The sequence below is a fragment of the Bos taurus genome, chromosome 11 (genome assembly GCF_002263795.3).
Source record: "Bos taurus isolate L1 Dominette 01449 registration number 42190680 breed Hereford chromosome 11, ARS-UCD2.0, whole genome shotgun sequence".
Classification (NCBI taxonomy): domain Eukaryota; kingdom Metazoa; phylum Chordata; class Mammalia; order Artiodactyla; family Bovidae; genus Bos; species Bos taurus.
This window is the reverse complement of record NC_037338.1, coordinates 37,779,610-37,800,325: the sequence shown is the minus strand read 5'-3', so window position 1 is coordinate 37,800,325 and position 20,716 is coordinate 37,779,610. Positions and strand designations below refer to the sequence as shown.

The 20,716-nt window shown below is 40.8% G+C and overlaps 1 protein-coding gene across 2 annotated transcripts in view; it reads left to right on the top strand.

The window, feature by feature from the left end:
- The first annotated feature begins 3,795 nt into the window (after positions 1-3,795).
- Positions 3,796-20,716, top strand: part of RTN4 (reticulon 4) — a 74,508-nt gene continuing 57,587 nt past the window's right edge. Inside the window, exon 1 of one of the 2 annotated variants that reach the window (XM_005212571.5) lies at positions 3,796-4,594. In XM_005212571.5, the coding sequence (XP_005212628.1) occupies positions 4,021-4,594 (574 nt within the window). In that variant the 5' untranslated portion in view covers positions 3,796-4,020. The remainder of the gene's footprint in view (positions 4,595-20,716) is intronic. The other variant, NM_001113221.2, reaches the window with a different exon arrangement.

Genomic DNA, 20,716 nt, shown 5'->3' with positions numbered 1-20,716 from the left:
TGTAATACCTCTACTGGTTAGGCTTGGGAACTCATTTCCTGTGTATTACATTGGACAAAAAAGTCACAAGGCCAGATCCAGAGATGAGGAAATCTACCTGACCTCTTGATGGGTGGTGTTGTTGCAGATTTGTAGCCATTTTTGATCTACCATAGATGGCCAAGTTAAAAAAACCATTTGTATGGAATTTTTGTGATGGGAGGAAGATTGGTCAATCTCCCAGAGTCCTTCCAACTCTGAGACTCCACCAGCCTGAATGGATCTCTTATGTTCTAATAGAGAACAGTTACTAACCCATTGTAATTGTAAACTTTAATCTCCTACATCTGGTAAGATAATTTCAAAGATAATTCATTGAATAATTATTACTATGATCTAGAATTTATAGTCTTCCTTTAGCCATTTCAAATACCTACCAGAATGCTCTTGTTAGTGAGTGGTATTTACAACTAGTTACACTAATAGGCACTAACTCTACTTTGAATTCTGGTGTACTAGCAACATTGCAGCCATGAAATTAAAAGACGCTTACTCCTTGGAAGGAAAGTTATGACCAACCTAGATAGCATATTCAAAAACAGAGACATTACTTTGCCAATAAAGGTCCATCTAGTCAAGGCTATGGTTTTTCCAGTGGTCATGTATGGATGTGAGAGTCGGACTGTGAAGAAAGCTGAGCGCTGAAGAATTGATGCTTTTGAACTGTGGTGTTGGAGAAGACTCTTGAGAGTCCCTTGGACTGCAAGGAGATCCAACCAGTCCATACTAAAGGAGATCAGCCCTGGGTGTTCTTTGGAAGGAATGATGCTAAAGCTGAAACTCCAGTACTTTGGCCACCTCATGCAAAGAGTTGACTCATTGGAAAAGACTCTGATGCTGGGAGGGATTGGGGGCAGGAGGAGAAGGGGACGACAGAGGATGAGATGGCTGGATGGCATCACTGACTCGATGAACGTGAGTCTGAGTGAACTCTGGGAGTTGGTGATGGAAAGGGAGGCCTGGCGTGCTGCGATTCATGGGGTCGCAGAGTCGGACACGACTGAGCAACTGGACTGAACTGAACTGAACTGAGCAACATTCTCCTTTCCTTGTGCTTTGTTGACCATTCTATGAAAACTGGATAAATTCTTTATTTTTTTAATCCATCAAATACTTAATCTTTTAGAAGTCACTGAGATAATAATATAAAATTCTTATTTTTCTTCTGCATCAGAAGTGAGTGCTTATATCATTGCCTCAGTATTTAACGCTATTAACTCTTAAAGTTGTAGATCTACCACTTTTCTGTAATGATTCTTTTATGACAATTTTAATAAACTAAAGATATTCCTTTGTGATTATTTTAGTAATAATCAGATACACAGATATATGAATACAGAAATATCACATAAATAACTTACAGTTAATTAATGAAAACCCTGTGGAACTTTCCATTAAGGTGTTTCAGAACAATCACAGTAGGAAAAATAGTACTGGAGAGACTGAACTGATGGCTAAATTGTGATTTAATTGAAAACTTCACACCAAAGAATTTTGCCAGTGTATTTTTGTATGTGTATGGACTTAGCTGAAATATCATGTATGTTTTTGACAATTTTTGACAAATATTTGACAAATACTTGAAATATGTTTAGTTATTATTGAGGAATCTGTTTTAAAATTTTTAGTTTGGCATTAAATTTCCTGCCTCCAAATTCTACACTAATATTTCTCTCTTCCTACTCTTCCCAATTCTTCTAAAAACAAACAAACTCCAATCAACTCACAACAATTTTCTAAAAATAAAGCTAAAGTTCATCTCTGTGGGACTATTAAGCTAGGTCTTGAATGTACTGTTGATAACTAACTAATAACCTGATCAGGTAACAATGCCAGAAAATCTAGTTTTACCTTTGCTTTTTTAAAAATTAAACTTTGTTTCCCATTTACAGAAAAGAGAGTTCTTATACACTCTCATGCCTACCTCCCAACCAGCTTCCCCTATAACTAACACCTTGCATTGGTGTGTAGGCTTCTTACAACTGATGAACCAATATTGACTATGTTATTCACTGAAGCCCACAGTTTACATTAGGATTCCCTCTTTGAACAGGTCTGAGTTTTGCCAAATGTATGTCATGTATCCATGACAGTGTCATACACAATAGTTTCACTACCCCAAAAAGCTCCTGTGTTCCCCCTCTGTGTCCGTCCTCCCTCCCCCCAATCCTCACTTTTCCTTTTTAATTACCCCAATTGAGGGTAGTATTAGTTGAAGCTAAGAATTTGCTTAAGTAATCCATGATTCTCCATGGAAATCAACGTTTCTTAATCATCAATTTAGACTAGCACTGTCAAACAGAAATAAAATATAAGCCACATATATATTTAAAAATTTCTAGATGCGGTATTAAAAGAACAAGTAAAATTAATACATTACACTTATCCCAATATATCCAAAATATTATCAATTCCAATATAACCACTATAAAAATTGAGACACTTAATTTTTTTGGTACTTTCAAAATATAGTATGCATTTCAATCTTACAGCACATCTCATTTCAAACGACTCATATTTCAAGTGCTCAGTAGCCAGGAGTAGCCAGTGACTAAGGACTTGAATAGTGCAGGCCTAGACTGAGAGCAACTTGAAAGCAAGCTATCCTCCTCTCTCCAGGGCCTCTAGAATAGACAGGAAGGGGATATTTTTGGAAGGTATTCAGTACATCAGAAAGACAAAAAGGACTCTCTAAACCTCTGGATGCTGGTACCTAAAATGTTCTGCAATCACTTTAAACTCTCCAGTTCTGGAAAGAGTCGAATGGGGATTATACTCATTTTGACATATCAAAGAAATGAGTTTGTACGTATCCTGACTCCCAGAAAGCCTGAATCATCCAGAATGTTGACTCATGGGCCTAAGGTGACTGAAATACAATGTGAATCAAATTTGCCTTCCAAGGCATCCTTCTCTTTCCACTTTCCTCTCTCCCCTCCCTCTTTTGGGTGACTCATCCTTCTACCAATTAAGTCCCGCAGCGGGCAGATCCCAAAGCCCTCTTTGAAGAAGTACAGACTTTCATCAAATGGTCTGTTCCAGTCCGTCCCTATATCGTCTAGCCTAGTTGTTTTGCCTACCTCATCCAGGGTCTGCAGTTAAGACTGGGAGTGACTTTAAACCTGTAAAAAATATTATTTTTTCTTTTAAGGTGGTGATGGTAGTACCTCACCACCTTAAGGTGATAAGGTGGTTTGGGAATTTACGTTTGAAAGAAAACAAATTTTTATTTCGAAATCTGAAATTTAACGTTTGCTTCAATCCTTAGGGCCTACTCCACAGTACCGTTATTCAGAACCTTTCTGCGCTCTGGGTTTTTTCCTTTCCTGGGAGGAAAGTTTCCACTCCCAGTCTCCAAGATAACGCCCTTCCGGTGGCGTGCCAGGAACGTCTCCGACCCCTCTGGCGTGGGAGGGAGCCGGTTCGTTTCCTCAGTGCTGTAAACACACAGACTCCAGCTTCTCCGAGGCCAAGACCAAGACCCCAGCTGGACCCGCAACTACCCTAGGCAGTCGGTGGGGTTCCCAGCTCCAAACCCCGCCCATCGAACCCACCCGGGCCGGTAAGACAGAGGAAGTGCAGTGAGACCCACCCACTTTCGTCTTTTTCCTTTTCTATTGGGCCGACTGGTTGCCCGTCAACTCTATTTCTTCGCCGATTGGCTCTCTCCCTCCCGCGTTAGTGCCTCCTTCTCCCTGGCTGGGAGGGTGTCACGCCAAACTGGGCGGAGCGTCGGCTGGCCTCTCTCCTTCTCTCATCTGGGCGGCGGCGGCGGCAACTGGGGACGGGGCGGGTGGCGCATCACGGGCGCGGAGGCTGGAGGAGCAGTCTCATTGTTCCGGGAGCTGTCGCCACTGCAGGTCCCTCGGCTCGTTGGGCCCTGCCCCTCTCAGTCCTCCCCACCCCCCACAACCGCCCGCGGCTCTGAGAAGCTTCTCCCGCGGAGGCAGCAGCTGCAGCATCACCTCTGACCTGCCAGCCATGGAAGACATGGACCAGTCGCCTCTGGTCTCCTCGTCCTCGGACAGCCCACCTCGGCCTCAGCCCGCATTCAAATACCAGTTCGTGAAGGAGCCCGAGGACGAAGAGGAAGAGGAGGAGGAGGAGGAAGACGAGGACGAGGACGAAGACCTGGAGGAGCTGGAGGTGCTAGAGAGGAAGCCCGCCGCCGCGCTGTCGGCGGCCCCGGTGGCCGCCGCCGCCACCGCCGCCACCCCGGCTAGCGCGCCCCTGGTGGACTTCGGCAATGATTTCGTGCCCCCGGCGCCCAGGGGGCCCCTGCCGGCCGCGCCCCTCGCCGCTCCGGAGCGGCAGCCGTCTTGGGACCCGAGCCCCGTGTCGTCGTCGGTGCCCGCGCCCTCCCCACCCTCCATTACAGCAGACTCGCCCTCCAAGCTCTTTGAAGACGAGGAGCCTCCGGCCCGGCCTCCCCCTCCTCCACCGGCCGACGTGAGCCCTGAGGCCGAGCCCTCGTGGACCTCGGTTGTCCCAGCCCCCGCCGCGCCCCCCTCCACGCCGGCCGCACCCAAACGCAGGGGCTCCTCGGGCTCAGTGGGTGAGTGCCGCGCCCTCCGCCTCGCCGCCGCCCCTCTTGCCCCTCGCGCCCCTCCCTCTTTTGTGCGCAGCCCTTAAAGCCTGGACCCTGCCCTTCTCTCCATCCGGAGGGGGCTTTGTCTGCAGATCTTTGGGCGAAGGCGCCCCCGCTGGTGGGAGCCGTGGGGAGCAGGGTGGGGCGGCAGAGGAAGCCCGGGCTTACTCTTTATTGTCCGTCTGGGTATCGGGGAGCACGTGCGCCCCGACCGCTCCCGGGTTGTTCTGTCTGCTCTCCATTCCACCGGGTCGGGGAAGTTAGGAACCCATCTCTTGCAGGAACTGGGTCTGTAAGGAGGGAACTAGGGGTGTGAATTCATCGGGCTGCCTTGGTTCCGGGGTGAGGATGGAAGGCCTTGGCGCCCTAATCTTTTGTCTGCCCGACTAGGTTGCTCCTGGGGAAAAGACGCAGTTTCTTGCTGGTCTTTGCCCGCATTCAGCCCTGGCCCCTCTCCTCACCCCTTCCTTGGCTTGAGTGGCCCCATGCTCTTCATCTACCCCGCCCCGGCCCCGCGCTCGTGGGGAGCCGGTCCAGTGGGAAACGTCCACATTGACCTGACTGCAGTGAAGGGAGAGCGCCTCCAGTGGTGTGACGCGTGGAGAATTGGGGAGCGGAGTTTCGGCGAGGTCCTGCCACCGCCCAGTTGACTCGGGTTGTGATGTGGCTATTTACCACCAGCTTAACGGAGCCGGGGAAATGGGACCTGGGCACCGTGTTCCAAGGGGGCGCAGTTCTGCCGGGAGCTCTGCCGCAGAAGGAGGGGAATAGCTGTTAGGATGCACAGGTTTAGCCTCTTAATGCATCGTAATTGAATAGTAGAGATAAAAGGAGAAGGCAAAATGGTTGACATTCCCAAAGAAGGGGAAACCTGTGGATTCCCTGGCGGGAAGGGGACAGTTGAAATTGTGGCAGATTTACCATGGGACTTAAGAAATGTTTTGAGACAGACGTTTTCATCTGTTGGTTAGAAATACTGTTTCGTAGAAGTAATATATTTTAGGGCTGCAGAGACAGATTTGCATTGTCTGTAAATAGTTTTCAAATCTTTTCATTTACCAGCACCTGATTGTTTGTTATTACTACTTTAGGAAGGATTGTTTTATTATCCTTTTCATTTTGGGAGATTGTTTATTCTGGAAGAGAAAAAAGTTTGTTACAGGTTGAGAATTCATCCTATTAGACACGTTAATTATTAACAAGTAGCTTGTTAGTTTGGGGACAGAAAGCGTCCCACTAGTAGAAGGACCTTTATGTGTAAAAAGGCCAGGATCAAGAATCAGGTAGTGTAACAGCCTGGTGAGAAATTGTCATAGCCTTGTAGGATTTTAGAAACGGTGGTTTTTCCAGAAAAAGATACTCAGTGGGAGATCATGGAAGAATTTTTTTTTTTCTTCAGCTCACTCTTGCACCACAAGGAAGAAAATAAGTCAATAGTGATATTGACATACCCCAGAGCATTACTCAAAACATTAATTACTCCACTACAGATAATTAGAATGTGAGAAGTAACTCAAGTTTTCCTTTTTATGAGTAAAAACACTTTTTCGAGAAACTAAAGTGAGGTGGGAAAATATCAAGTAATAAGACATTTACAAGTGATAAATTTAATGATTAAGAAAAGCAAACTGATTTTTCATATTGTATTCCTATGTGGAAAGAAAAGAGTTCTGTTCTTTGAACCTTGGAGAGTCAGGAGGTGACAGCATTCTTTCTGTATTTTGACTTTAGGAATACTAACTTTGGAAGACAAAGGAGAGAGAATATTGCGTCACTTAGCAATTCTATCTTTCCATGGCTCCCTAATTCTGTATTGATGTTACCTATCTAGAAATTTTAGTTCCTTTAGGACATAAAGGAACATTGTGATTATGGTCAGATAGTTTCCATGTCACTGAGTCTGGCTTTCTTAACAGTTCTTTGCTGCAGCTGGTTATTGATTACATACAAAGAGGCACTATTCTAGGCTGGGAAGATAGAGCAATCAGCAAGACAGATGTGTTCCCGGTGAGAGGAGTGCAGATAATAAACACCTAATTAAGGAACTGAGACTAGTGTTAAGTGTTATGAGCAGCATAGGACGGATGATGATGTGGAAAATTATTGAGATGTGTGGGAACCTTTTTAGATAGGGTGGCGCAGAGAAAGCCCTTTCTGAGGAGGTAAGATTTAAGCTGCAGATATAAAAAAATTTCCAAGAAGCTCCTGGGAGGCAAAAGCCCTGATGCAGTAATGTATGTTTGAGAAGCTAGTAAGAAGACTAATGAGAAAGCTAAGGAGAGAGTGGTGGGTGTTAAGGTGAGGGTGGGTGGTAGACTACACTTAGGTCGTTTGAGGTCTCTAATAGGCCATGGTAAAAAATTTCGCTTTTTGAAAGATTGTTCAGTTTAGAAATGTGCTCCTTAATTATATTGGGGTTTTGGAGCAGAAATACAGTTTTGAAGATTGAGAGAAACTAAAAGGATGGATGTGAGTAAAGACAAAGAGGTGAGAAATGTGCAGAGCATAGTTAGAAACCTAGATCAGTCTGACTGGAGGACGGTTTATGTTATTGCATATGGTAGATCCCTGACACTTGTGTATTGCATATTGTTGTTTAACCTCTTCTTGAGTAAGTGCTGATTTCCCTTATTTGAGAAATTGTAATTTTGCTGTTTGCTGTTGTATCAGTACTTGGAGCATCCCCATGCTGAATGACTGAAGTCTTTCCCCTGCTGACTGTTTTTCATGGGGAAACATTGGCTTCAGGTTAAAATGGTGGTTGTTTAACCTAGGCTTTGAGAACATGCAAGGGAAACTGGATAGAAATTTGAGTTGAGAGATGCAAACCATTCATTAAGGATGGCATTGAGCTGATCTCTGGACATGTTTTTTAAGCCAGTAAAATGTGCAGTAGATCTGGATTCTGAAGGGTGTCGAATGCCAAGTTAAGGATTTAGGGTTTTATCATCCTGCTTTTATTCATGTTCTGCCATCCACAGTTGCCCTTGCACTTGGCAATTTAAATTATGAGGCAAAAAGTGTTTTCATTGTTGTTTCCAAAATATGATGTTATTTCCTTATTTATCGTCCTTTTCCTGAATTACTGCTTTCAGCATTGGGAAGCCATCAAGAATTATTGAACTGAGGCATGGAATAATGAAAGCAGTGTTAGAAAAGTGAATTGGTGGCAATTTTCAAGATAGGTTGGAAAGAAAAAATGGAAACTATTTAGAAATCTTTCACAGTAGTTCTGAGAGAGGTGAGTAGAGCCTGAACTAGTTCATTTAGTGGAAATGAAATATAGGGAGGAATATAAAACTTTAGGAAGGATGAGTTTTTTGGCTCTGAGTCTCTGTTTTTATAGTTAGGTTAAGAAGAAGTTTTATGAAAGAGAACTGCCATGGATACAAATAATATAATGTTGGTGGTTTTTAAATTTGAGACTATCAAAAGTTTTTGAAATGGAAATTTGTATAGAATTGGATATTGCTCATAAGTATAGTATAATATTGCTCATTATATGGCTTAAGGATTGAAAGTTATTAGTCATTTTTACAGTCATTTCTTATTATATCAGTATTGAAGCACATGATAGAAGTGTTAAAAGATTCTGAGTGATTATAGTTTATATAGTTTAAATATTAGTCTTTAACATAAAGTTCAAGTAAACAGTGATGTGACATTCCCAGGAAGTAGTTGTCACCAAAGAAAGAGATGTTATGTCAAAATCCATTTCCCATCCTCCCTTCTTCATTTTTATCTAGAAAATGTTAACAAGGAATGAAACTGATGGGTGTAGAGGTTCTGAATAATTCTTTTGTTAACCATTTCTAATGTTCTGACGAGGAATACAAGTTGGGAACAGGTGCTGTGCTTGTTGTTGTTTAGTTGCTAAGTCATGTCCGACTTACGGATAAAGTGAATTACTTTTCAGATTGGTTCCTAGGAAGCTCAGTGTCAAATTTATAGTTCTTTTTAGTAACTAACAAGCTTCCTCAAATCCTTTTTAAAATGAAGTGATGAAGTTATATTGAATCTTTAATAAATATCTAATTATGTGAAATAACATTTAGAAACATGCTATCTTAACACTCTCTTTCTGTAAACCTGGAGGATTACTATGTTATCTATGTGTGCTTGCTTGCCAGGTGGTGCTAGTGGTAAAGGACCACTTGCTATTGCAGGAGACATGAGAGACTCAGGTTTGATCCCTGGGTTGGAAAGATCCCTTGGAGGAGGGCATGACAACCCACTCCAGTATTCTTACCTGAAGAATCCCATGGACAGAGGAGCCTGGCAGGCTACAATAGGGTGGCAAAGAGTCCGACATGACTCGTGACTTAGCACACACACACCTATTGTCTAATAATTAGCTCTGTATCATGTGTAGTTATTTCATAATATACTTAAAAACAGAGTATTTGAAACACTGCTGTTGCAAAGCCCCAATTTAAATGGCACATTTTAAAGGTCCTTTGCTAGCCCAGGATAAAAGTACCAACCAAATGGATGATATTTCTTGATTTTTTTCCCTGGGACCTCGAAGTAGAAGCAAATGTTGGTAGACACACTGTTCTTATAGTGTATTCTTTGAGAATTTTTATTCCTGTTTCTAAATATAGACCCTAGAAGATTGCTCTGGGGGTGACAGCCCCAGGGATGGGAACTGTAAGAGCAGAACCATAATTCATCACCAGTGTTTAAGTGGGTGAGTGTGACCTTTGTGGCTAGCTAGTGTAGGACATAGGCATGCACTGTGGGAGGACCCAGCTCTACTGATGCTAGAGTTTTCTCAGACTGAAGGCCTCATCATTCTTTCAGCTCTAAAGGAGGAATTGATAATTTCACATTTAAACTAATGATTTTTTTTGTTTCTTGGAATGGTGATTTTTAATTTTTAAATCACTTTACTCATGCATTCCCATAACATTCTGTTCTTACCTCACCATACCATATATATGGGAATGGTATGTTCACTCATTTCTGTTCCCCAGATTATATGCTCCTTGAGGAAAGGGACTGTATTTCCTTTTTACCTTGAGGGAAAGGACCACATGCACTATCTCTCCATTGCTGAGCGCAATCCTTTAGATGTGGCATAGGCAGTCAGGTATTTGTTGAACTAATATTATAGATGAATCCTGATCTGTATTTTGTGTGACTTTACAAGTACTGAAATATTTTCTCTCAAAAGTCCCAAGTCTTGGTACTTTCCTGGTTGTCCAGTGGTTAAGACTGTGCTGCTACTGCGGGGGCACATGTTCAGTCCCTGATCAGGGACGTTCCTCATTGTGGTTTGGCCAGAAAGGAAAAAAAAAATCCCAAGTCCTATGAATTAAAGCATTGATCTATTTAAAAATGCAAGGTATATGGATGTACTTTTTTATTTAACCAGTCTCTTATTGATAGTTAATTAGGTTATTTTTCAGCTTTTTCTGTTATAAGTAACATTGTGGTGAACACCTTTATATATACTTCTTTGCAAATACATGCTGTTATGTGTTGTAGAATAAATTCACATAAGTGGAATTACTGATTCAAAGGGTAAAGCATTGAAAATGTTGGTGGATAATGCCAAACAGTAGTACAGTAGGTGTTATTCCTACTCCTGTAGTAGGAGCTGTAGCTGCTAAAGATTGGATTATCTTTTCAGCAGTCTCTGAATCCTTATGTGGCTGTCTAAAAATTACTTCTTTAATGTCTTGTTCTTATTACGATAGATGAAGAAGGCTTATAAAGTTTTCTTCAAACAGATTTGGCAGTAGGCTGGTCATACTGGTGGTCTCTTGGGAGTTCAAGATTAAGGAACGTTAGCATGTTGCTGCTACTGCTGCTGCTAAGTCGCTTCAGTCATGTCCGACTCTGTTCTACCCCATAGACGGCCTCCCACCAGGCTCTGCCGTCCCCAGGATTCTCCAGGCAAGAACACTGGAGTAGGTTGCCATTTCCTTCTCCAATGAAGTTAGCATGCTGCTATGTCGCTTCAGTCGTGTCCGATTCTGTGCGACCCCATAGACGGCAGCCCACCAGGCTCCCCCGTCCCTGGGATTCTCCAGGCAAGAACACTGGAGTGGGTTGCCATTTTCTTCTCCAGTGCGTGAAAGTGAAAGTGAAGTCGCTCAGTCGTTTCTGACTCTGTGCGACCCCATAGACAGCAGCCCACCAGGCTCCTCCGTCCACAGGATTTTCCAGGCAAGAGTACTGGAGTGGGTTGCCATTGCTTTCTCCAATGAAGTTAGCATACTCCTTTTTAAAACCAGGTGTAGGGCTGAGTATGGAGACTTGAAGATGAGTAGAGACTATAGTTATGAGAGGTACATGTGGCAGATAAGGAAAGAATACAAGCCCCTTCCTGTGAAGTATTTTCTGCTGTCTTAAAAGCAGAGGACTCCTGTGGTTTTACTGTAGGAACAATCATATATTTACAAACCTGTCAGCTGCTTTTGTGAAAAGAGAAAAAAAACCTCATTTTATTCCCCTCCTGAACTTTATAGATTGACTTATAAACTTTACTAATTGAAAGGCACCATTATTAAATTTATTTATCTTAGTATACTGACAGCCCTAGGTGAAGCTGACCTAAAGCATGAACAATTTTTTTAAATCTGCTGGAGTCTTTGGTCTCAGAGGGAATTTACTTGTTTAAAATTCTGTTCATCTTTGTTCTAAGGGAGTTTATTAAATACACCTAAACCTATCATGTAAGTCCCTTTCACAGTCTTTAGAACTTCTCAGTCTCAACTAATTAACATCATTATTAAATTGAGAGTTTTATTCTTCTACGAAGTTCTGAATTCAATTTGCTGATATTTTGCTAACAATTTTGCATGCCTTGTGTAAGGAATATTTTTCTCTATTTTTTTAAAAATAGCTTTGTTTCTTTTTTTTCATTGTGTGTGGGTTTTTTTTTTTTTGACTGACTAGTTGGTTCGGCTGAGCTGGGTCTTTGTTGCAGCATGCAGGATCTTTAGTTGCAGCCTGTGGAATCTGATTCCCTGACCAGGGATCAAACCCATGCCCCTGGGGGTTCATTGGGAGCTTGTAGTCTTAGCCACTGGACCACCAGGGAAGTCCTTATTTTTCGGTATTTTATATTTTCTTGTAATAATTCTGTCTGGTTTTGGTATTAGTGCATAAATCTATGAAACATTTTGGGAAGTGCTTCCTCTTAATATACTGAAAAAGTTTGTGTAAGCATCCTTCAGTGTTGATAGAATTTATTAGTGTTGGGGCTTCCTAGGTGGATAAGTGGGTAAAGAATCCACTTGCAATGCAAGAGATCCCTGGGCTGGGAAGATCCCCAGGAGGAGGAAATGGCAACCCACTCTAGTATTCTTGTCTGGAGAATCCCACAAAGAGAAGCCTGGCAGGCTAAAGTCCGTAGGGTGGCAAGAATCACAGCTGAAGTGACTGAGAACACGCACACAGTGAAGCTGTCTGGCCTTGGAGTTCTCTGTGTGGAGGTTTCAAATTATAGGTATACTATTCTAATGTGATACAGGGCTATTCAGATTTTCTGTTTCAGCTTGTGTCAGTTTTGGAAATGTATGCTTTGCAAGGAACTTCATTATTTCATCTTTATGAGGGAACATCAAGGAATTTGTCCACTCAACCTAAGTTGTCTGATTTATTGGCATAGACTTGTTTGTGTAACCTCTTACCTTTTTAGAAGTTATAGAGCTAGTCCCTCTTTTATTTCCAATATGTGTTTTCCTCTCTTTTTCTTAATCATTTTAGGGATTATCACTTCTATTAATCTTTTCAACAAACCAACTTTTGGTTTCATTGACTTTTCTCTTGAGTTTGCATGTTTCCTGTATCATTGGTTTCTGATGTTATTTTATTTATTTTCTATTGTTTATTTGGATTTACTTGCTGTTTTCCTAGTTTACTTTGGTGGAAGCTTTAAACTTTAACCCTTTTTTAAAGAGCATTTAGAGCTATAAACTTCTCTCTAAGCATTACTTTAGCTGTATTCTGCAGATTTCCATTATCATTTGATTTAAATTACTGTTTAATTTTTCCTGTGATAATTCTTTGATCCATCAGCTATTTAGAATTGTGTGTTTAATTTCTAGACATTTGAGGGGTTTTCCAGAATTTTTCTGTTTTATTGATTTCAGCTTAATTCATGTGGTCAAAGAACCTGTACTGCATGATTTCAGTCCTTTTAAATGTATTGAGATTTACTTTGTAGACCAGGAAATGGTTTATCTTGGTGTATGTTCCATGCATACTTGAGCAGAATGTATATTCTGTTATTGGTTGTAGTGCACTATAATGAAGTCAGTTTATTGGGGTGTTGTCTAAACCATCAGTATCCTTGTGTAGAATGTGTGTATGTGCATGTGTGTCTAGTCTATCAGTTAACTGAGAGTTGAGTGTTAACATGTTTAAATAATGTTTGTAGATTTGTCCTTGTCTCCTTTTAGTTTTTGCTTCATGATTTTCCATTACACCTTTCCTGTGTAACCTTTAGTGTTGTTATATATCTATTTAGCATATGTCTTATTGCTCTTTTATCATTATCAAATGCTCCTGTTTACCTCTGGTAATCTGAAAGTAATACTTTTTTTGTTTGAATCTATTTCGCTTGACATTAATATCGCCATTCTAGATTTTGTAGGATAAGTACTTGGATCGTATATCCTTTCACAGCCTTTTACTTTTAACCTTTCTGTGTTTTTATATTTAAAGTGTGTGTCCTGTAAGTGACATTTAGTAGGGTTTTCATCTAGTCTGAAAATCTCTGCCTTTTAATTGGAGCAGTTTACTATATTCAGTGTAATTATTAGTATAGCTCATTTAAGTCTCTTTTCTCTTAGTTCCATCTGCTTTTTTTTTTTTTCTGTACTTCTGTATATTCCTTCCATCTTTTGTGCTTTTATTGTCATTGTCATTTTAACTCTCTCTATATTGTAGTTATTTAAGCTTTAAAAATCAGTTATTCTTGAAAGAAATGAGAATACTTTATATTTACTCATATATTTACCTTTTCTTTAGGAAATTAGAAAGTGAGACTATTTTGTATCTACTCATATATTTACCATTTCTGCCCTTCTTCATTCCTTTATGAAGATTCGGTTTCTATATGGTATCTTTTTTCCTTCTTTCTGAAGACCTTCATTTTACATTCCTTGTTGTTCTGGTTCCTTGGTGATGAAATCTTTCACTTTTTGTTTTCATCTTTTATCTCTATTATCTTAAGTCATCTTTATTTTTGAAGGATTTTTTTTGAAGAATACAGTTAATTTTATTGTTTGTAATGGTCTATAAAATCACAGAAGGTACTGAATTAGCAGATACTGACTGAATCATTGTTGCTTGGGGAAATACAGGGTTAGGTTCCTGTGAACCTCATGGCGTTTTTGTTAATGATAAGTATATAACTTTATTTTAGGTGTGTTTCTATTTAAAGAAACACATTATTTAATATATATTGTAGACTCATTAACATTGAACTCATGGCCAAGAGTACTACAACTCATGTCTGAATGAACCTTATCTAAAACATGTGTTTCCTCTGTAAGGTACATCATAATCTTCTTGCTCTTAAGAACACGAGATAGTACTTAAGCACTATGCTTAGGGCCCACATCAGAATCACCAACAAAAAGCATAGAAATGTAAACAGTGGGGCACTGAATAGACTGCTAAAAGAATACTTGTTTACTGTATGGGAGCTGAAACGAGATGGCATAGGGTTGCTTTGTTTGACCTCACCTGATCGTGTGTTCAGTATGTTGGGGGACTGGAATGTTTGGTTCCTCTGCACTTGCCCATTTCTGTAAGTACTGACTTTTGGTTTATCAATTTAGTGAGTAGACTGGCAAATTAAGGAATTAGTGGTTTAGAATTGGGAAAGGAGTATGTCAAGGCTGTGTATTGTCACTTGCTTATTTAGCTTATGTGCAGAGTACATCATGTGAAATGCTAGGCTGGATGAATCACAGCATGGAATCAAGATTGCAGGGAGAGATATCAACAGTCTCAGATAGGCAGATGATAACCCCTCTATGGCAGAAAGTGAAGAGAAACTAAAGAGCCTCTTGATGAGGGTAAAAGAGAGTGAAAAAGCTGGCTTAAAAACTCATTGTTCAGAAAGCTAAGATCATGGCATCTGGTCCCATCACTTCATGGCAAATAAAAGGGGAAAAAGTGGAAACAGTGACAAATTTTATTTTCTTGGGGTCCAAAATCACTGAGGATGGTGACTGCAGCTGCTCCTTGGAAGGAAAGCTATGACAAACCTAGACAGCATATTAAAAAGAGAGACATAACTTTGCCAACAAGGATCTGTATAGTCCAAGCTGTGGTTTTTCCAGCAGTCGTGTGGATCTGAGAATTGGACCATAAAGAAGACTGAGCGCCCATGATTTCGTGCTTTCAAATTGTGGTGCTGGAGAAGGCTCTTGAGAGTCCTTTGGACTGCAGGGAGATCAAACCAGTCAATCCTAAAGGAAATCAACCCTGAATCCTCATTGGAAGGACTGATGCTGAAGCTCCAGTACTTTGGCCACCTGATGTGAAAGACTCATTGGAAAAGACCCTGATGCTGGGAAAAGATGGAGCTCAGGAGAAGGGAGTGACAGAGGAAGAGATGGTTTGGATAGCATCACTAAATCAATGGGAGTGAGTTTAAGCAAACTCTGGGAGATGGTGAAGGACAGGGAAGCCTGGCGTGCTCCAGTCCTTGGGGTCACAAAGAGTCTGACATGACTTAGTGACTGAACAACAACAAAGGGTTGACTGCACTCAGTTCACTAGGCTTTCACTTTCTTTCTCTGCATCATTTTAAAGAATGTTCTATTATCTTTTGGGTTACATTGTTTCCAATTGAGAAGTCAGGTCATTCTTAATATTGTTTGCCTGCCCTTTCCCTTTGTTTTCTACAGTTATCTCTTTGTGGTTTGTGTTTATCCTGCTTGTAGTTCATTGAGCTTCGGTGGCTGGTATTTTCTATCACGATTGTCAAATTTTAGGCCATTAATAATTGTAATTTTTCCCCCTATATTATTGCCTTTTGGGGGACTCCATTTTACATATACTTTAACTGTGTGAGTCACAAAAAACTGTGGAAAATTCTGAAAGAGATGGGAATACCAGACCAGCTGACCTGCCTCTTGAGAAACCTGTATGCAGGTCAGAAAGCAACAGTTAGAACTGGACATGGAACAACAGACTGGTTCCAAATAGGAAAAGGAGTACATCAAGGCTATATATTGTCACCCTGCTTATTTAACTTATATGCAGAGTACATCATGAGAAATGCTGGGCTGGAAGAAGCACAAGCTTTAATCAAGACTGCTGGGAGAAATATCAATCACCTCAGATATGCAGATGATATCACCCTTATGGCAGAAAGTGAAGAGGAACTAAAAAGCCTCTTGATGAAAGTGAAAGAGGAGAGTAAAAAAGTTGGCTTAAAGCTCAACATTCAGAAAACGAAGATCATGGCATCTGGTCCCATCACTTCATGGGAAATAGATGGGGAAACAGTGGAAACAGCCTCAGACTTTATTTTTTGGGGCTCCAAAATCACTGCAGATGGTGACTGCAGCCATGAAATTAAAAGACGCTTACTCCTTGGAAGGAAAATTATGACCAACCTAGATAGCATATTCAAAAGCCGAGACGTTACTTTGCCAACAAAGATCTGTCTAGTCAAGGCTGTGGGTTTTCCAGTAGTCATATATGGATGTGAGAGTTGGACTGTGAAGAAAGCTGAGTGCCGAAGAATTGATGCTTTTGAACTGTGGAGAAGACTCTTGAGAGTCCCTTGGACTGCAAGGAGATTCAACCAGTCCATCCTAAAGGAGATCAGTCCTGGGTGTTCATTGGAAGGACTGATGCTAAAGCTGAAACACCAATACTTTGGCCACCTCATGTGAAGAGTTGACTCATTGGAAAAGACCCGGATGCTGGGAGGGATTGGGGGCAGGAGGAGAAGGGGATGATAAAGGATGAGATGGCTGGATGGCATCACTGACTCGATGGACATGAGTTTGAGTGAACTCTGGGAGATAGTGATGGACAGGGAGGCCTGGCGTGCTGCGATTCATGGGGTCGCAAAGAGTCGGACACGACTGAGCGACTGAACTGAACTGACTGAACTAACTGCTTGGTTATCTCACCAGTTATTGAGACTGTTCATTTATTCCCCCTCCCCCCACAGCTTTTTGTTTTTCATACTGTGCTTCAGTTTGGATAGTTTCTGTTACTCTTTGTTTAAATTTATTGATCCAATCTCCATTGTCCAATCTGCTTTTAAGCTTATCTGGTGAAGTTTTCTTTAGATTAATGTAATTTTCAGTTATAGCATTTCCATTTGGTTCTTTTTCTAGTCTGTGTTTTTCTGTCAAGATTCTCTGTTCACTCATTATGTTGGTCTTTTACAAAAGCTATTTTAATTTCCAATTAATATTCATTAATCCAACATTTACACTATTTCTTTTTGTTTACGTTGGCTATTTTTTCTTATTCTCATATTTTCTTGCTTCTTTTCTTGTCCAGTAATTTTTTTATTTTATACTGCTTGTCATGGATATGGTTGGATTTTGGCAGACAGTTGGTTGCTGACAAATCACTTTAATCTTTTCAAGTCTTGATTTTAAAATTTGTGTGGGTCTAAAGCAGTGATTTACTTTTTCTTTAAGGGCAGAGTAGTAAATATTTTAGGCTTGCAGGTCGTACAGGTTCTATCTAACTACTCCTCTTTGCCCTTACAGTGCAGAAGTAGCCATAGGCAAAATGACACACGAATGGGCTTTTTCCAGTACAGCTTTGGCTCATGAGCTGTATTTGCTGACTTGTCCTAGAGTACCCCTTACTTTAGGGTTACGTAGTCCCACTCTTAAGGTGTACCTTTTCTGGAATCTTATTTTTGTGCTGGGATGTTCAGGAGCTGTCTCTACTCTGACTGGCCAACACTTTTAGGTCAGGTCTTACAACACAGTCTGACCTCCAGAATATCCACTCAGTTCACAGCTTGATCATAGATTAGTCTGCTGGGTCTTGGTAAGTCTTGTGATGTGTCTGTGCAGCATTGTATTCAGCTAAAGGTTTAAAGGGAACATCTGTCTAGATTTCTGGAGTTCCTTTTCTTTGAAGCTTTCCTTTGTATGTCACCCTGCTCCACAAATTCCAGACAACTCAACAGCTTCCTCTGCCCAGCAAGAGTGCAGTATCCTGGGGCGGCTCTGCCACGTGCTGTTGACAGAAAGAGCCTTCGGAAAGCCAGGGCACTCAGCTGGTGTGCTTGCCTCTTAGGAATTACACTCCTGTGCTGCCTGTGGTCCAGTGTCTCAGGACAGTTGCTTCATATATTTTGCCCAGTTTGATAGCTGTTTATGTTGGAAGGGTTAGTGTGATAAAATTACTCTCATAGCCAGGAGCAGAGGTTCTTCTCCATGATTTTAAAACGCAGTTTATTTTCCTTGTTGTATAAGCTAGGTATGATTTTACTGACCAGTTGGTTTTGAAACAGTCAGCATAAGAATGTGTGGACGTTGGTGAGATTGTAATACGTGCTAAGTTGCTTCAGTCGCATCCAACTCTATGCAAACCCATGGACTCCCACCAGGCTTCTCTGTCCTTGGGATTTTCTAGGCAAGAAAGCGATGTCCTTCTCCAGAGATTGATAGTGTATATGTTTTTCCAGTTTACCAGTAACAAATTCAAAATTGATAACTCCATTTTTACTTTTTCGGAGAAGTGATTTACTTAAAAGAAATCTCTCTAGTAAATTTTAATTTTGACACTGATTATTGTTTGGTAGAAGTAATTAGCATTCAAAGTTTGTAGTCCTAAGGCAGTTAGTCTAAACTTATGTTCTAGTTTTAGGCTTTGGTAAGGAAAAGAATCGAGCACTAGGGCCTATGTGAGGAATAGATCATTTGGAAATCTTTCATACTGTTATTATAAGTAATTCAGTGATTCTGTTCCTTTTACTGAGGGTAATAAGGAAATTAGTGTATATCTGATTATAGTTTAAATTTCAAATTTCTAGCTCTGTCATTAACTATGCTTTGAATAAGTTACTTTAAGGTACTCTGAGCTTTGGTAAGTAGAAATGCAGAGGACTAACAAAAATAAGGTAAGGTTGAGTATATTTTAGAAAGTTATTGGGGCTGAATATGGTGAATTTGAGCATTACTGGATGTTAATATTCAGATATTAACATGAGAGGGAAGCATGAGAGGGAAGCATGGGTTTGAACAGGAAGAAGTTTGTTTGATTGGTGTAGATAATATGTTGAGATAAGTTTGGACAGTTAAATTGGAGGTTCCCTGGTGGCTCACATGGTAAAGAATCTGCCTACAATGCAGGAGACCCAGTTTCAGGAAGATCCTTTGGAGAAGGGAATGGCGCCTCACTCCAGTATTCTTGCCTGGAGAATTCCGTTGACAGAGGAGCCTAGCAGGGCTACAGTCTGTGGGGCCGCAAAGAGTCAAACACAACGGAGTGACTAACACTTTCACTTTTTCAGTGCAGGCCTTAATATGTCTTAGAGTTTTTGGTATAATTCAGTGTATAACCAGGAGCGCGTAAATGTCTTTTGAGCAAGAAAATAAACCGAATTGTCCTTTTTGATGGCTGTAGGGGAGAGACTTAATGAGTTCTAGATTCCTTTTGCCTATTTAGTGAAAACTTGTTTTTTCAATATGCCATTATGTTTTTACTTAGTTTGGATATAATTAAGTCCCTAATATTTATTATTTCTCTGGCTGTCTGTTCAAATAGTACAAATGAGATTGGATGACTAAGGTTTTGGTTTCTTTGTTTTTTGTTTCTCATTTTTTAAAAATCTGTCATTCTTTTATTTTTGACTCCTTTTTAAATTTATTTTTTAATTGGAGGAAAATTGTTTTGCAGTATTATCTTGGTTTCTGCCATACAACAATCCAAATCAGCTACAATTACATGTATATCTCCTCCCTGTTGAACCCCCCGTCCCCTCATCCCACCTCTCTAGTTAATCACAGGGCCCCAAGCTGGGTTCCTGGTGTTGCACAGCAACTCCCCACCATAGTTTTACACTCGATAGCGTGTATGTGTTGATGCCGCTTTCTCCATTCATCCCACCCTCTTCTTCCACCTCTCTGTCCACAAGTCCGTTTTCTGCATCTGTGTCTCCATTTCTTCCCTGCAGGTAGGTTCATGAATACCATTTTTCTAGTTTCCATATATATGTGTTGCTGCTGCTGCTGCTAAGTCGCTTCAGTCATGTCGGACTCTGTGCGACCCCATAGACGGCAGCCCACCAGGCTCCCCCGTCCCTGGGATTCTCCAGGCAAGGGTACTGGAGTGGGCTGCCATTTCCTTCTCCAGTGCATATATGTGTTAATATATGGTATTTGTTACTCTCTTTCTGACTTACTTCCCTCTATATAATAGGCTGTAGCTTCATCCAGCTCACTAAAAGTAACTCAAATTCGTTCTTTTTAATGGCTGAGTAATATTCTGTTGTACACATATACTGCATCTGCTTTATCCGTTTGTCTGTTGATGGACATCTAGGTTGCTTCCATGTCCTGGCTATTGTAGATAGTGCTGCCATGAACATTAGGGTACGTGTGTCTTTTAGAATTGTGGTTTTCTCAGAGTATATGCTCAAGAGTGGGATTGTTGGGTCATATGATAGATTTATTCCTAGTTTTTTTTTTTTTTTTATAGTAATTCTAATTTATTTTTTGTGAATGTCCACAATGTTTTCCATAGAGGTTATACCAATTTATATTCCCAATAATGCATAAAGGTTACCTTTTTTCCACATCCTCACCAATACTCATTTGTTGTCTTTTTGATAATAGCCATTCTGACAAGTGTAAGGTGGTATCTCATTGTGGTTTTTAATGTGCGTTTCCCTGATGATTAGTGAGCATCTTTACATGTGCCTGTTAGCCATCTGTTGTTAGTCATTTTTGGAAAAATATCTATTCAGTTTACTGCTCATTTTTTAAAAATTGAATTGTTTGTTTTTTGATGCTGAGTTGTATGAGTTCTTTGTATATTTCGGATATTAACCTCTCATCAATTTCAGTTTAGTTCAGTCGCTCAGTCATGTCAGACTCTTTGCGACCCCAAGGACCACACCACATCAGGCTT